Here is a 17,705-nt window from a genome sequence, read left to right as displayed (position 1 = left end):
TCATCCTTTAAGCATCCAAAGAAAAAATGAGATAACATTGGGATGGTGACATTGCAGGAAATTGCCAATAGGTAAAGTAGAATAAATTAATTTCCATATAAAGAGTAGATGCTTCAAGGGTAGTTGAAGTTTCCAGAAAAAGTCCAATTAGCAACTGCAGCAGAACACCTGCAGAACTCAAATTTAGGTTTAACCATGTAGGAATCATCAGAACTTGCAAACCATACTAGGCGATCTGGTTTACTGTTTAAGAAGATCAGAAACCCTGGAAATTCCTAACGAATTGGTAGTATCCCTTTGAATCATGCTCCACCATTGACAATGATCAATTGGAATATTTTGAACAGATTCTACTTGCCACTACAATTCCTTAAAGGTGATGTCTTCTGCTTGTAAAACTCCTTTCCAAAACCAAGAGGAGTTATAGGAATTTTTATTTCTGCAGCCACTAGAAGCCTCAACATACTTGAGTTTCATGGCATTGCCAAACAAGGAGAACAACACTGCATTAATTACCCTCCAAATCTGCTTACCAAGAATATTTTATTTTTTTCAAACTAATTTATTATTCTATTCCCTCCACAAAAGGGGAGAGGATTCTCTCCTCTCTCCCTTCTCTTATTTTTCTAACCACAAGGTTAGCATTATTAACTGTTCATATTTGATCTCTTATAAAATATTTTCTTTTATTCTGTTTTTACTGCAATTTTAAATTGTTCAAATTAAATTTTAGCCGTTTGAATTTGATTATTTATCTTTGTTTACAATTTAACATTGTAATTATAATTTTATAAGAAATTCAATTTGGACAGTCCATAACCCAATCCAATAGCTAGAAAAACAAAATGAGGGAAAGATGATGGGAAAGGAAGAAGAAAGAATCCTCTTCCTCACAAAATGTCTAAGAAAACAACCTTAAATGCACTTAATTAATAGTAATACGGTCTTCCACTAGTATGTAATACTGGAAAGACATTTACTGTTCAGGGGAAAATTGTTCATGAGGACACAAGACAATAGGGTTAACATAGATTTTCTTTCTGTTTAACTGCATTCACAGTACCTAATAATTGGACAAGTTTCAATCTGAAGAATGAACCATATTGTCAAAGCTTGTCAATAATAGGTACAGCTCACCACCATAGATTATATGTAACATATTAATATTGCTAATTGCTTTTATGAAAAACTAAACATCCACAAGCATCTTTTTACGCATTTGTATTGGACATGGTAACTTATGTAATATCTCATATTGTGCATCCATGAATAAATCTAGTTTACATCTTCATAGATTTATATTTTATACTACATGTGCATTTTCTTTAATCATCAAAATCAAATCTGAGGTTAAAAATTGAAACTTTTGATTGATTTCAAAAGCCACCACATTTACTAAGATTCAAACCCAAAAAAGAAAAAGAAAAATAAGAAAGATGTCAATCTAAAAAAGCTTCAGAACTATACTTTTCTAATATCACCATACAGGGACAAATCCACATATCTAAGTACTAGATCACAAAATGCGAGGCCTTCTATATGCCACTAGAACTAGAAGATGGTGAAATGTCAAAAAGCTACACAACAAAAATCTTCCATCCGATAAGGAAGAACATAGAAGCAAAGCTCAGTAGTTGATACTTGATAATGGAATGCCTCCCATACCAAAGCAACAAAAATGGGAGGAAATTTTGGCCACCTACATAAAATTACAAGGTAAAATGGAAAGTATTTCAACTATGACAGACCTTCTACTAAGCCTTTTTTGACTTTGACTTCTTAAGCTTGGATATGAAAGCATCGTCATCATCGGAATCGCCATCGTCATCGCCCTTCTTCTGGCCCCTTTTCTGACCCTTCTTCTCAGGACCGGCACAGATCACAATTTTCTTTTCTTCTTTCTCCTCTACAAGTTCACACTTCTCTTTAGGCTTCCATATGAACAGTGATCTACATAAGTAACCCAAGTCAGTTTAAGAATCAAGAGACCAAGTTTGATTAAGTTAAATCCTTCTTAGCCCTCTTTTGATTTCAACCCTTACATCTAACAGCTAGATTGATAAAACCAGTCAAATTGAAATCAACATTCATAATACTCAATAATTCGCACTAATAAAGACCACACACAAACTAAACTAGCTTCCCAAAATTAATAAAATCAACTCTGAACTGAAGCAAGGAAAAACCATGCTTCATATATACTTGTTATAAGGTTCTTCTAGTGTCAACTTTGAAAAGATCTTTCAATTACAAAAGGATAAAAACCTTAGACTCATTATTTGAGTTTACAGGTCAAATCACATCAGCCAAGAGATTAATAGTCAGGTTTACTTGTCAGTGATAGCTGCAGATGTATTTTTTTTGGCCAAGATAATTGCAGACATGAACAAATCTTGCAATCTAGTATATTAACAAAATTAACAGTCAGGTGACCAAATGAAGTAAAAAAAATAGAAATTATAAGACAGTTCAAACCTAGAACTTCCAGATGCCAGGATATCATCACGTGGATGCAGCTTGTTTACTGGACTGATGGTTGTAATGTTTGGGTCCATGACCTCTGCTACCAATTGCCCTGTACTAGTATCTATGAAATCAATGGGATGCAGGGCAGCTCCGTTATAATTTTCACTTATATAACGACCAACAACAGCAAGGGACTCTGATGGATCCTGCAATCATTGGAAAAAAAAATTGCAACCCTCAAAATTGTTATGAAATATGGGCATATAATGGAAAAGAATGAAAAGAAGGAAAAAGAAAAAGAGGTAGGAAACCTTTGGATCCCATTCAGCTTTAAAAGGAGTCAAATACCGATTGAAATCATGACTATGTACAATTTCTCGGCTTGGAGAGTCCATATTCCCAAATACCGAATCCCATATACGAAGACGGTTGTCCAGTGATGTTGTAAGGACTTTAATCCCAGAAATAGGAGAGAAATATGCAGAGCTAACAACACGACCATGTGCAAGTTGATAAAGGGATGAACCAGTTTCCAACCGACGCATATCCCAAATACGAGCCTGCAAAAAATCACCACTACATACTTTAGGAACAAACAAGATTCAAGAACAAACATAAATATCATGAAGGTATGACTAGATATCTGCATCTGTTCCAGGAACAAGTAAAGTGGCAAAAATCCCAACATAATTTAATGTTAAATAAATGCATACCTATAGATGTTTGTATGCTAACGGCAATATGAAAATGAAAAAGTAAGTGAACTCACAAAATGATCATTTCCACAACTCAAGAGGAGATCAGGTTGCACTGGATTGCAATGAAGACCAACAACTTTGGTACCTTTCTTATGAATCAAAATGGCATTTCCAGTCTTGTGGTCAGTTCGAGTATCAACCCTATAAATGGAACCATATTTATAAATATTTCTTAGCTAACTAATTTCACATACAACATATAGCAAGAAGATTAGAGCCTTCAGCTTTCTTATTAAGAGGAAATCACAGCTCAAAAGGCTATTACATCATTCTTGCATATTTCAATCTTATTCCAAACAAAAGAAGTTTTTTTTTTCATATGTCATGTTCCTTAACAACTTCAGTAAATTATGGTCCTCAAACTCAAAGACAATGAACAGACTGACAAGGTTCTCTGCAACAATAGGCAAGCCCCTATCAAATGCTCAGATAATTATATCACATTTCATCCACAAACTGTTGATATGAAAACATAAAATAAAAAGAATCAAGAACAGGAAGATGAGTGGCCAACCAAATTTTATCCAAATATAAATTTTAATTCATGGTTAAACACAAACTATATAGAAAGAACGAACATGGCAGTGTCATTTGGAAAACTTAAATCTGTTACATGGCAACACCAACAAGCTGCCAACAGACAGGAAAGTTACCAACTAAGATTACAATGAAGTTTAACAAATGTTGTCATATAAAATTATGTGCCAAGAAACTGACAACATTTGAGTACTGGACACAATGTAAAAAAATTAGCTTGTATTTTCCAACAATGTTGTTCATGTTTGTAACTTTTATTTTGTGATACCAGCTTGTATCTTCACGCATCACATTGCATCAAACAACTATTTTGTCAGGATAAAGGAAGATATTAAAAAAGTTACTTACAGATGAAGAAAGCCAAAGTTATCAGCAACAAGTGCAAGACCTTTCTCCAAGTTAACATCCATGCCATAAAGCATCTTCCAACTGCTTGGACCCTAATCAAAACATATAAAAGTTTGTTTTTTCTTCTGTAGAAAGATAAGAGACACACTCATTGACAGACAAAAATCAGTGAATCTTCTTTCATACACTTCACTTATTTATCACCATATATTACCCTGAAGAAGAAGCAAATATCTCATCTTTGACCCATGTTACTTTTAGATGAAAGAAATCAATATGATCCTAAAACACACCAGCTAGAAATCTTTCCTTGAAGCTAAAAAAAAAAAAATGCTTAGTTGAGGTTATGATTAGATCTCCAGGCTTCACCAATCAATCAACATTTCAAAGATTAGGTAACAAACAAAGAAAAGGGCAAAGGAGAAATATGTCACCTGCCATCCTTCAGGGTTAAGGTCCATTAGTGAAGATGAAATTCCAGTCTCCAAGTCAGTATAACTAAAGGTTCCGTCTGAGGAAGAACAGTAGAACATACAAGCGTTTCTAGGATTGAACCTACAAAATTGCCAAACTGCAATTAACCTTCAAAATTAATATCATTTCAGAGATAGAAATAGGTACAAAGATGTCAGTCAACACATAATAAGACATTTATGCATTAACTAAAAAATCATGGTTGAAAAAAAACAACTTACCTCATGTTATTTACTATGCACGAATGTATATTCCCATATACCATCCTCTCATCTACTTTTTCAAAATTCCACACTCCAACTTGTCCTTTCTTTTACAATCAAACCAAAGAAAGATGAAATTAGGACTCATAAACATCAAACTTTATGGATAACAAAATGCAAAATATTATAAATGAATGAATAACCTTATCTCCAGATAAGAGGATGTTATTCTTTGTGGGGTGGAACTCCAAGCATGTTACCCTTCTACTATGATGTCTGATAACAGCACTTTGTACTTGGTCTGGGATCATGTATTTTGGTTTGATCTGTTGCAAAGAAAGAAAAAACAAGAGCTGCATTATAATATGTTCCATCTCTCTTGAAAGGAATAAAATATTCATGATTAAGGAACAAAGTGAAATCATAAATATTAAAGTTATAAAGCTCTATAAAGAAATTTAAAATTAAAACTAAAGCGCCTCAGTATATAAAAGAACAGGGAAGAAAACTAAATGAGTCATTGGTTCATCCCAACAATGTAAAATTTTGTCAATCCAGTGTTTTCTTTTTCCCCACTTCGTGCACGCATCCCCCCCCCCCCCCCCAAAAAGCGCAGGGTGACTGTAAACCAAAACCGTAGGATATGATCAAGTGGTGGTGACTGGAGACCAACCAACGATGCCATGCTTAAGATGAAACTGTAATGCTTATAAGGCTGAGAGGCTGTGCATTCTTGCAATGAAATACAACAATAATAAAATTGAAATTCAGTCATACAAAGAGAACCACAGCTACAGAAGGGATAAATGTATTACACTTAGAAAAATAAGTTTGCTTTAGTTCAGTCAGTTATTTCTTTGTAAACTTGTGGTAACTAGTTGAAGACATTGAGTTACTTGCTGCAATAACGCTGACTAGAATAAGGAATTGATTTTGCAAGCCAACATGCGCCTTTTTTAATAGCATGCACAAATGCAATTATGCAAATGCGGTGAACTACCATACACGCCATCCTTCAATAAGAAATTTTTTCGGATGGGTCTGAGGTGGTGATGGATTTTTGCTTTCTCAACATATCAAAGATATATTGCCTCGATGTCCAAAGCTAATAACCAAATACATTTATCACAGCAATGTTATTTAGGAAACCCAAAGAGCAGGACAAATTCCACCAGAGTGCTGCTTAGAACATAATTTGAGTTACTGCTATGTTTAAAGATGGAAAAATGGACCAACTGCATTACTACTGCATTGACCAAAAAGAAAATAATATTGTCTTCAAAACGAAAAAATAGTTTACTTATGCTTACCGGAGGAACGGATGGTCTTAGCTGGCGTTCAAACACATATTCAAAAGGTTTGCGTGTATTTCTGCGTGGAGCAGGAATAACTCCAAACTCAGTATTCACTCGATGAGGACAAGTCATCGTAGTGTGTCCTTCAATTAAGAAACACAGCAAGTAAAGATGTGAAGGGCAAAAATTACAATGAAATTGTAAAGCCTAAAGACACCTGCACAGTTGAAGTTACTTTTAAGCCAGAAAGACAACCTTAAGTACAATTTAACATGATAATACCTCCATTTCAAATATAATAAATTGTTACCTACACACGCTCATAGAGAAAAGTAGTTATTTAGGTAAAATTCCATTTTCTTTTCCAATTTTGCTGTTATTTAATGCATGGGGAATGAAGGGCATTTTAGGTAAAAAGATAAAATGCCATGTATTTCAAGGAAGAACGAACGTTTCCCCAAGAGAACAAGAATAAACTCAGGACGACGCATTTCATATTAAAATGAATAAAAGTAACAGCAAAGAAAGAAACTTTTTCAGTCACCAGGCATTTTACAAAGATAGCAAGGCTTCATTGGGCAATCGATATAAGTTGCGCCCTTGAATCCCGCTTCATGTCCAGGCTCCTTGCATACCTAAAACACCATTAACGATAAAACCCCCCCAAAGTTGAAAGCAACAACCTCAAAAGAATGATACCGGTAACAAATAATGACAGGGAAAGAAAGGAAAGCAAAGGAGAACACAAAACAAAAGGCAATTTTCTAGCCACCGAAGCAAGACACACTAACTTTGCAAACTTTCTTGAGACTGATAGTGATAGGTGCTTTCCCTTTCTTCTTTGCATCCAAAACCACTTCAATTTTCGCAGGGTCCCCTTTCTCCGCAACCCCATTTTCTTTTTCTTTTTCGTCTTCGAATGTTTCAGAATCTTCCTCTTCTTCTGCTTCTTCGTCAGAGGTACTCTGTTCAGAGTCAGAGTCCGTCTCAATGATTACTTTCGGGAATGCCATTTTTCGGGTAATCGGAGCCATTTGCTAGAACGAAAACAGAAGGTGATCGCAAATCCAAAACACAGAAATGGAGTCAACTGGAAGTGAAAAAGAAAAAAGCGAGAAATTTGGTGCGAAATTGATCGACACAACCGACTCGACGTCCTCCCTGGGCAACGGAGGGACAGCAGATGGCGAGATTACAAAAAAACCCACAGTGCTTTATTGTTTGCCATTCTGTTCCCTTGATAGCCGTAGGCTATGAATTGGTTGAATTCTTACAAGGTACCAAAACGGGGAATCTCAAGTCTCAGTTAATATTTTATAGGAAAAATTAATTAAAATTTGGTCCCTATCATACTTTTGTAACTCACAACTAAATTTTATTATTATGTTTAAAAATATGAAATTTTTAATTAAATTTTATTTTTTAATAAAGTAATTAATTATTTTTAAATTAATATTATCTTTCTACATTTATATTTATTTAATATAGGGTTTCACTTCAAAATAGGTATAAAATACTTTATTTATTATAGGTATTTTTTGAAAAAGGCACATTAATTATATTTTAAAATATTGAAAATATTTCATATTTTTTAACAAAAGGAATAACTCATTGCATTGTTGTTAAACTTTTAAGTTAACTTTATAAGATTATTATTTTTTTATTTTTAACTTACAAAATCTTATTAACTTACTCATAAATTAAAATTAAACAACTTAATTATACTTGCGAGTTGACTCTTTGATTTTATCATTTTTACGTCTATAGCTTATAAAATCGTGTCAATCTACTCATAAACTCATTAAATAAAATAGGTATATATTGTATAAAACTTGATTTATAAAAGCGGTAGGATCTATTTCAAGGAAAAATAAAACTAAAAAAAACAAATATTAATAAAAAAAGAAAACAAAACATACCAAAAATAAGTTACCCTATTTTCAAATTTCTATGTTAAAAATAATAATATATAAATATAGATAGATCAAATTTTAATGATTTATATTTGAAATATATTTAAATTAAATTATAATCATATTTTATATTTTAATTATTTAATCATGTACTTTTAAAGGCTACTTATTAATAAAGGTAAACTTTTATACGTTTACGATCTAAATTTATATTTTGAGTTTATATTTCTATCATAAGTTTACTTAAACTCATGAATTTAACAACATTAATTTTGTGTCTATAATTATAATTTTAACTTGTTGTAATTTAGTTTTTAAATTTTAACTTGATTAATTTAGCCCTTATAATTTTAATCATTTAAATGTTAGTCATATATATTTGAAAATAATATTATAAGGATTAAAGTTATTTGTTTTAAAGACTAATGTTTTAAATAGCTAAAATTATAATAATTGATGAATTAAAATTTAAATATTGAATTATAACAAAATTAAATAATAAAAAATGAGTTGCATCCAATTAAAATTTAGAAACTGAGTTTCAATCAAAAGTAAAAACTTTGCAAATCAAATGATCTAAGTTTTCATATTTTAAAGCTCTCGTTCAGTTTTGCTGTTTTCTTTTTTTCCAAAACTTTTTTATAAATTAATTTTATAAAAATATTTTTTAAATTAAAAGAACATGAAAATTTGTTGAATTATTTTACAGTTTAACAAAAGACCAATAATACTGGTTAACAGTGATTAATAATGATAGTCCATAATAGTAGTTAGTCATACCTAAAAGTAATTTACAATAATTAAATTTAATATGTTTTGAAAATTAAAAATTAAAAATGAAAATAGTTCTAAGTTGTTTTCCATTTCTTAAAACAAAAAGTTAAAACATGTTTTTTTTTTGTGGAAACATTTAAATCTAAAGCATTTAATTAAACGAATTTTTATTTTTTGTTTTTAAAAATAAAAAATTATGAAAAACAAATCCTGTATTTAATTTTAATATTAATTTTTTATTTTTGATATATCTTAATATATATGTGTGCGGTGAAAATGAACCTTTGATTTTCTGAAATGAAATGTTTTGTGAAGTTAAATGCCTGTTTGATTTAGCAGTGAAAGCTTATATAATTTTGTTTAAGTCCATATAAATGATTATGAAGCTCATTTGCATTGTTTTTATAATTTTTTTAAAAAAATTAGATCAATCATAATTTTGATTCTTTGCTACATATTGAGTACTGAAAGCTATCAGAAGATGCTTTTGCATTCAAAAAATTATGATTAGGTTTTGAAAAAATTAATCATTTGATCCTTATAATTTTAACTCAGTTGTAACTCAATTCCTTAATTCTAACTAGTAACTCGTTATAAATCAGTTCATAAAGTTTTAACTTGATTATAAATTAATTTCCGAACCTTGCTTTTTATAATTTAATTCTTGAAGTTTTAACATTTTAAATATTAATCCTTGTATTGAAAAATTTAATTATAAAGATTAGAAATATTTTAAACTTTTAATATTTATAATATTTATACAGATTAAAGGGGTTTAATAATTTAAAATATTAGTAATAAATTTTAAAATATTTTTAATCTTTATAATTTTATTTTTAAAAATATAAGGACCAATATTTAAGAGGTTAAAACTTTAAGGACTAAATTGTAAGAGAAAAAATTTAGGAATTGATTGACAACTGAATTAAAACTTTAAAAACTGAGTTATAATGAGTCAAAATTCAAGAATTGAATTACAACTAAATCAAAACTATAAGGAGTAAGAGATTAATTTTTCCTTAGGTTTTTATTAACTTATAATTGGTAATAATAATTTTAGAAAATTTAAAAACTTTATGAAAATCATAATTTTTTTTTGTAATTATATATCCAAATGTGATTTTGATGAATAAAATTCAAACAAACTTTCTCAATTCTCATAATCACTTTGTTAAAAAAAAAAGTATTCAAACAAAAATTATGATTTATCTACGTCACTTTTAATTAATGTCACTTTTAAAAATCATAATTATCTATAATCTTGTTTGTTTAAGTTCAACTCTAAGCCAAACGGGCACAAGGATCAAAAGTGCAAATCTTGTTTATATTTTTATTACTTTTATTTCTATATATCCGTTATACCTCTTTACTCTATTTTTCGGACCATTTTCATAAGAGACGTGGCTTGTTCTGTGCCGGAAATGGAAATTAAATGACCATGTTGACACGTGTTTTGAGTGAACTTCATTGAAATGTCTGTATTGTAGATCTTGATATTTTATTATAAGTTTTCATACTTTTTTTTAATATTTTAAATTGTTATATTTTTATTTTTTAATTTTTTAAATTTTTAAACAAAAAAATATAAAAACCTTATAAGAACTTAGAATATTAAAAAATAAAAATATAAAAATTAAAATTTAAAATATTAAAAAAATATGAGAATATGTAAAAAATTTGAATAAAAATGCAGGCACTTAAAATTATATTTTTTTAATAATTGAATTCAACGCATTTTCATGTCTCATTAAATTAAACTAATTATCTCTCTTTCATTCTCTGCGGGCCTTTTTACAAGCAACGTGGCTTGTTCTGTGTTGGAAACAGATATGGCAATGCTGTCAACTAGGGCTGCACAAAAGTCTCGTGGTCTCATTCGGTCCGATCCGACCCATAAAAATTTGATCCTGTTCAGTCCCGTAAAATGCTGGTCCTATAGGATCAAAAAGACTAAAAAGACAGGACTGATTTTTCGGGTAAGACGAGATTAGAGACCAAACATCTGGACTAAGTGGTCCGGTTTGGTCCTATATAATTATTTTAATATAATTAAAATTAATTTATAAATTATTAATTAATAAGCCTTAGAAAAAAAGTCTTAATCCTGCCTTACACTTTGCACTCTGATAAAAAAAAAAAAACCTCAACACTGTTACTCAACAGCACTTAGCGTCTCAACCACTCACTCAACTTTGCTCTCATTCTCAATTTCTTCAGTGTGCCAAAGCCCTAGCCCCTGCCTTGCACTTTGCACTCTGATCTTGATCTGTTCGAACTTTGAAGGAACATGTCTGTGGGCTGATTTTTATTACTTCTGTTCTTGCTGATTTTTTTCCTCTGGTCTATTTTTGGTCTTTTCTCTGATTTTTTATTGAAGTTATGTATTTAAATCATTTGGAGTTTGGACTGTAACTAAAATATTATTTTCTTGGTGTTAGAAATTATTATGAATTTATTATGATTATAAGTGTTTTTATTATCTTAATTGAGTTTGTTAAATTGAAATAGATTATTGGTCATCATAGAGAAAAAAAAGGAAAAAAAAAGTCAAGTGAGTATTGAACTAACAGGACCAGTCTTCCAGTCCTATGGACTAAGTCCAGTCTTGTTAATTTTCAGGTTTTCACAGGACCAGACCGGACTATGAGTTACCTAACCCAGTCCTTTTCATGAAAAGGACTAGACTCCGGGTTAGGTTAAAGTCCAGTCCCGTCCAGTCTTTTGTGCAGCCCTACTGCCAACATGCCTGCTTTATGGGTGAACCCATTATGTAGGACATGATATACACATTTTTTGCATTGTATAATATAATTATATTATATAATGTGATCCCTATGCATTTTATCAATTATCGAATTATATAATTGAGTTGTTATAAATTAGAGGGAAAATCACTATTATTGAGTTCCAAGGATTCTAATTGCCTAAAAGTTCTACAAAATGGAGAAATATCTCTATTGTCTCGGTAGATTTTGGTGTAAATATTTTTTATTATCTAATTATTATATTGCCCATGACTTGAAAAAGAAAAAGAAGAAGAAGAAGAATGAGTTATCATTACCTGCAGCTTTGTCAATATTAAATAAATTATACCCTCTTTATTTCTAAGGAGAATTTTAGTTCAGTACCTTAATAGAGATTTAATTTTAAGTGAGTCTAAAATAATTTTAAAATTTCACTTTAGTTTATGTGAGAAAAGTTAAAAGAATTTTATCAGTAAAAAAACCAAAATATTCTTTACTTATTATGAAAAATCATTAGTTATTAATTTTCTTACTCCACTTGTTAATTGATGAATATGAGCTATAAATTACTGATAGGTCTTATAATTTACAAACATTAATTATAAATTACTAACAGGTCTTGTAATTTATAATTGATATTAATAAATTAACAAGTAAAGTTAATAATTTAACCACTAATATTACTAATTGTTTGTAAACGGATGTAATTTACAAGTGATATTAGTAAATTAAAAAGTATAGCAAAAAATTAATAATTAGTAATTCTGCATAACAAGTAAAAGGTATTTTAGTCTTTTTATCAGTCAAGTTCTTTTAACTTTTCTCCCTTGAACTGAATTGCAATTTCAGAATTTTTTGTAATCCATCTGAAATTAAGTTTCTACGGAAGTACTAAACTAAAATTCTCCCTTATTTTCTATATATAGGATATTTTTTAAAAATTTATTTTATTTCTAAATATAAAAAATGTTATGATATTTTTGAGTACTTAAATACTTTTGGTCTTGTTTTAAAAATAGATAAAATATTAATTGTGTGCTTTACACGCTATTATCATGATATTATTTGTGACATTGTTAAGAGTATACTTGGAAAGTCATTGTAATTTTATGTAATTTTAATTAAATAACATACTTTTATTAATATATAAAATTTAGTTGAAAACATCTTAAATATAAAAATGGAGGTAGTATGTCGTTAAAATTGATAACAAGGCAACAGAAAGTGACAACTTCCTTTTAGGATATTAACAAGTAAAAATTTCTTAAATGAAAAAGTTTCAATTAAAACTATATAAGTTACATGTTGTTGAAAATAACAAGTCTATGGGTAATGACAACAAGGCAACCAGTAATAACAACTTTGTTTTCTTGTTCAGATTTTGAGCAATATAATAATTAGACAATAACATTTACACCGAAATCCTTAGAGATTTCAAAGTTAGTTTTTCATTTTAAGGATCTTTGTGTAATTAAAATCTTTATACGGGACTCAATAGTAATTTTCCCTATATTATTTTCCCTCCTATCTTTAATACAAAATGAAGATAATCAGTTTTATTATTATTAAAAAGTGCTAGTTATAATCTAAAAATTATAAAAAATATATAATTTTATAATTTTATCCTTCTTTATAATTAAAGCTAGTAATTTGGGTTAGCCCAAACTCGCCCAAAAATTTAGGGTTGGGCTTTAAAAAAGATAATTTTTTATGTTCGGGCCTATTTGAGACCGGAAAAAATTTGGGCCAAGCCTGAAATAAAACAATTATATATTTAAAAAATATAATAAATGTTAATTATTTAAGTTTTAGGTTATTTTATACTAAAATACTATATATTTGAGTCTAATGCATCAATTAGGTATCCAAAAAATATATATTCATATTTTTATAAAATAAAAATATTACTTTTAAAGTAAAAAAATTAATTAAAAATAATTTTAAAAATAAAATTCAGGTATTCAGGCTATCCCCAAAGCTCAAAGAAATTTGACTTGGGATTAGCTATTCAGGCTTTCTAGAAAGTTAGGCATATTCGAGTCGAACCTAAACCAGCTCGAATTCCCACCTCTATTTATAATTAATAACTATAATAAATTATTAGAATTCAAACTATAACAAAAAAAAGTAGAGTCAAATTAAAAAAATTAATTACTTCAATTTCAAACATCTTGTATTAAGAATCAAAGGGACTAGTTCCATGTCCCTCCTCCTCCTCATTATTATTAAAAAACTAAATCATGTAACACTTTTCATATAGTAGCATTTTTTAAAAGGGTTAAGGGTTAAAAATGTCCCTAAAGTACACATGAAGGGTCACAAATAACTCTAAACTCAACTTGGGATCAAATTTGCCCCTTAACTTCAGAAAATTTGTTGACTGTGCCTCTAACGTTAAGCTGCACACTTTTTCTATATGTGGGTCCCATATTTAAAATTTTATAATTATTTTATTATAAAATATTATATAGTGAGTCCCACCATTTTTATATTGTTTATAACATAAAAATCTCTCTTTCCTCCATTCATCTATGTCCTTCATCTCTACCAAATGGTGAAAACTTTATCATTGTGTCTCCATCTCTCTATCTTATCATCTCTCCTTCAACTCACAGTTTGCTGGAGAGAGCATGTTAGCTTTACTTTATTACAAGTTATGAGTTCGATTCTGCGAGAGAAGTGAAGCACTCAGGAACTCACCTGAGCTTCGTTTACAATGTCATTGAACTCGCCATGAGAAAAATATCTCTCTCTCCCCTCCATTCACTCTCTCTTTCATCTCTGCCACCAGATGAGAGCTTCATCTCTTCATCTATGTCTCTCCATCTCACCATCTCTCCTTTATCTCCTTCAACTCATGGCTTGCTAGTGAGAGCATGTTGCCAATTTAACTAGTTAGATCATGTTTTTGACTGTTTATTGCATTGTGGGGCTCATGATTTAAATTTTTAATCCTTCACCCCTTTTCTCTCTCCCCCTTGTCCCACTCCCTTATCTCTTTTTTCATGCATATTTGATATCTTCCTCCTCCCATGAAAAAAGCTAGCCCTTACATATACTCACACACAAACTCAGACTTTCTCACAAGTACAGCACGTGCGCGAGCACAAAAAGAGAGAGAGGAGGAGGAGGAGGAGAATGGCAAAATCAAAAGGAAATATGGTTTGCGCTTATAACACCAAGAATAACTTCCATCATGGGGACACCTACAATGTCACCTCCATTACCCATATCTTGTCCTCTTTCTCAATTTCACTCTCCTTCTTTCTTAAGGTTTCCTCTTCTTCATCCTCAGAATAGAGAAGAAGCTCTTCCTCATTCCCATGTATTTGATCATCACGTGAGCAAGACTCCCAAGAATCCTAGAACCCCAAGGTTATCAGTGTCCAATCTCACGTTAAGATTCATCACTCCTTTGGGCAACCCTATAAGGGAAGGCCTTGAGGGTCACGAAGCTTGATCCTCAAGACATATGGCTTCCCATCACAAAGTCCAAAAACGGGAACAAGTTTTACACTTCTTTTTATACTTTATACTCTAGGATTAGTATTCAAGTGTTGGTGCGACCTGTGGCTTTCACTATTCTTGGTTGGTACGTATCATCAAGTGATCATATTCATGGTTTTGATTTTTGTTTCAAGTTTGTGATTCATTATTAGTTTGTTGTTCGATGTAGGAGCTGAGGAATAATAAGCTTGATGGTGGTGTTCATATAGCAGGTTTACACACTATGGTTATTAGTTCATCTTCATGAATATGTGGAACAAGGAGTTTGTTATAGTCGCTATCTCTATGCCTTCAACAAGCACTCGACTACTATTAGTGGCAGGGTGTGAAGTATGCCCATCATAAATTATTTTGCTTTGTCATCTAAAACTTCAACCTTCGCATCCTTAGTCTTCGCAATAACTCTTTGGTTTGAGACTGAGTTGCCTTGCTAGAGAAGGCCAAACTCAGCCTAACTACTATGTTAGAGGGAATAAGCTCGGATGATTGAGAGAACCACTATGGCTATTACATATGGGAGATAGAGGGAGAGAGAGAGAGAGAGAGGAGAGGAGACGGAGGGATTGAGGGGAGAGAGAGAGTGAGGGTGAGAGAAGGTGGGGGAGAGAGAGAAGTTTTTTAAAATTATAAAAAATATTGGTGGGACCCATTACACAATATTTCATAGTAAAAATACTAGAAAATTTAAAGGAAAATTATAATGAGTTCTCACATATTAGACTTAAATACTACCAAGTCTCATAAATAAGGAAAATTATTATGAAGTCCCATGGTCCTTAGGGGTGATTAATTCTAGAATTAAAAGGACCAATTTGCCTTTAGCTGATTTAAAGGGAAAAACAAAGGAAAGAGGAAGCAGAACTCATTTCCATGCGTATAGAGGCAAGAGTAGCTAAGGTGCATCTCACGATTGTCTTCTAAATGAGGCACAAAAGGAGCATTTTATAGTTAGAAGATGAACCATTCTTGCAATTTTAACATCCTAGTTTTAATTTCCTGATTAATTAAAACTAATTAGGTTAATTAAGTAAGTTGAAATGGTGTGGCCAGGAAGGTCTAATAATCATATTTGATTGTATTTTAACCTTAATTGTGGGTCCGATATTAAGGCAGGCTACTTGGGCATCAAAAGGAGAAGAAAAATTAAGAGTGATGTTGCTATGCCACACGTCGCAGTATGGAGATCATCCGCCGTGGCACATAGACACTTCTGATACAAGGGAGGACCTCTTTGTGCCATGCCCTATGTCGCATTGTGCGTCTATCGCGGCGCATGGCCATTTTTTACAGATATCAGTTGCGAAAATGAGACAAAAAAAGAAAGAAGAGAAACGAGAAAATGGAGAGATGTGCCAATGCTCTGTTAGGGTTTGCTTGTGGATGACATTGTGAGTATTTTGGAGGCTAAAAATACCCAAAGTAAGTATATGTTAAATTATACTTAGGAAACATTCTATGGATTTACATTTTAGTTCTTTTATAGACAGGTTTGTTTAATTACATCCAAAATCCAAAAATCAAATGAAAAAAAAATTCATAGTTTTAGATAACAATACAACAATGAAGATTAGATAAACATAGAACACTAATAATAATCAAACACATATAATGGAGGAACACATCTAGATTTCAGAGGAAGATCAAATATCCTTAATGCCGTCTTTTGTAAATTTAGGTTTCCCTTCTCATAGAGCTTATAGCGAGCAAGGAGTAAGGGGGATGAATGGATCTTGATTCAGGGGATAAATGGTAGAGCAATGGAGGAACACAACCAGATTTTGGAGAAAGATCGATGTAAAAGGTTTCAATCTAACTTTTCTTTCACTCTCAAACTCCAGGTGCGATTTAAAGAGGAAAATGGAGGAGAAGAGGATGCTTTCGGATCGAAGAGGCGACAATGCATAGATAAGAGGGAGATCGATAACTAGTAGGGTGGGAAGTTTCAAAATGGGTGCTACCACAAGCAAAAATGGGTTCTACTTCCTTTTTCCTTTGTTTTCCCCCTTTAAATCAGCCAAGGGCAAATTGGTCCTTTTACTTCCAAAATTAATCACTCCTAAAGACCATGGGACTTCATAATAATTTTCCTTATTCGTGAGACTAGCAGTATTTAACTCTGATTTGTGGGACCTCATTTTAACTTTCCCAAAATTTAAATGTGGGCCCTATAAAACAAAAATGAACGAGAAAAATGACAAAGTAATTGATTTAAAAATCTCAACAGTTGAGCGATAAAAATGACTCATAGTTAAGTTTATGATCATATGACCCTTCGTATGTATTTTAGGGACATTTTTTTACCTTTAACCCCTTTTAAAATTATTGTATATGGTACATTTGTGAAAAAATATTTTTGTGTCATCAAGATGGAGCATTCATTTTACTTTTTGGGTTATTGATTTTTTCAAATGTGCGGCCAAATCCTTCAATAGTTCAGTGATACATATAGAGCCAAATATTGGAAAATACTTATAATGGACAATTTTATGAAAAAGCTTAATACAATAATTCCAATTATTTCTGGTCAAAAAAATAATTCCAATGATTTCTCTAATTAAATCGTTGGCTAAGGCAAAATTTTATAATGCATTGGCAAATTTTATTAGCAATTCAATCTAAGATGATCCATTCAATTAGAGCTAGATCTTTCAATGTAATTTTTTCTATTTACAAAGTTTGAATTATT

General features: G+C 31.0%; 1 protein-coding gene and 1 pseudogene across 1 annotated transcript; one reads left to right on the top strand and one right to left on the bottom strand.

The window, feature by feature from the left end:
* Window positions 1-1,445: 1,445 nt before the first annotated feature.
* LOC129301818 (protein DAMAGED DNA-BINDING 2) lies at window positions 1,446-7,306 on the bottom strand. The gene is made up of 11 exons (XM_054940420.1): window positions 6,873-7,306; window positions 6,626-6,716; window positions 6,097-6,224; window positions 4,990-5,112; window positions 4,805-4,893; window positions 4,544-4,664; window positions 4,110-4,201; window positions 3,236-3,365; window positions 2,778-3,026; window positions 2,476-2,672; window positions 1,446-1,950 (listed from the first exon to the last, which is right to left on the bottom strand). The coding sequence occupies exons 1-11, from the start codon at window positions 7,113-7,115 to the stop codon at window positions 1,755-1,757; spliced, it is 1,659 nt and encodes a 552-aa protein (XP_054796395.1). The 5' UTR covers window positions 7,116-7,306; the 3' UTR covers window positions 1,446-1,754.
* Window positions 7,162-15,348, top strand: LOC129302738 (uncharacterized; annotated as a pseudogene).
* The last annotated feature ends 2,357 nt before the right edge of the window (window positions 15,349-17,705 follow it).

The sequence above is a fragment of the Prosopis cineraria genome, unplaced genomic scaffold (genome assembly GCF_029017545.1).
Source record: "Prosopis cineraria cultivar Desert tree isolate PC_DT_omini unplaced genomic scaffold, ASM2901754v1 PC2, whole genome shotgun sequence".
NCBI lineage: Eukaryota > Viridiplantae > Streptophyta > Magnoliopsida > Fabales > Fabaceae > Prosopis > Prosopis cineraria.
This window is presented reverse-complemented; position numbering and strand designations above follow the sequence as displayed.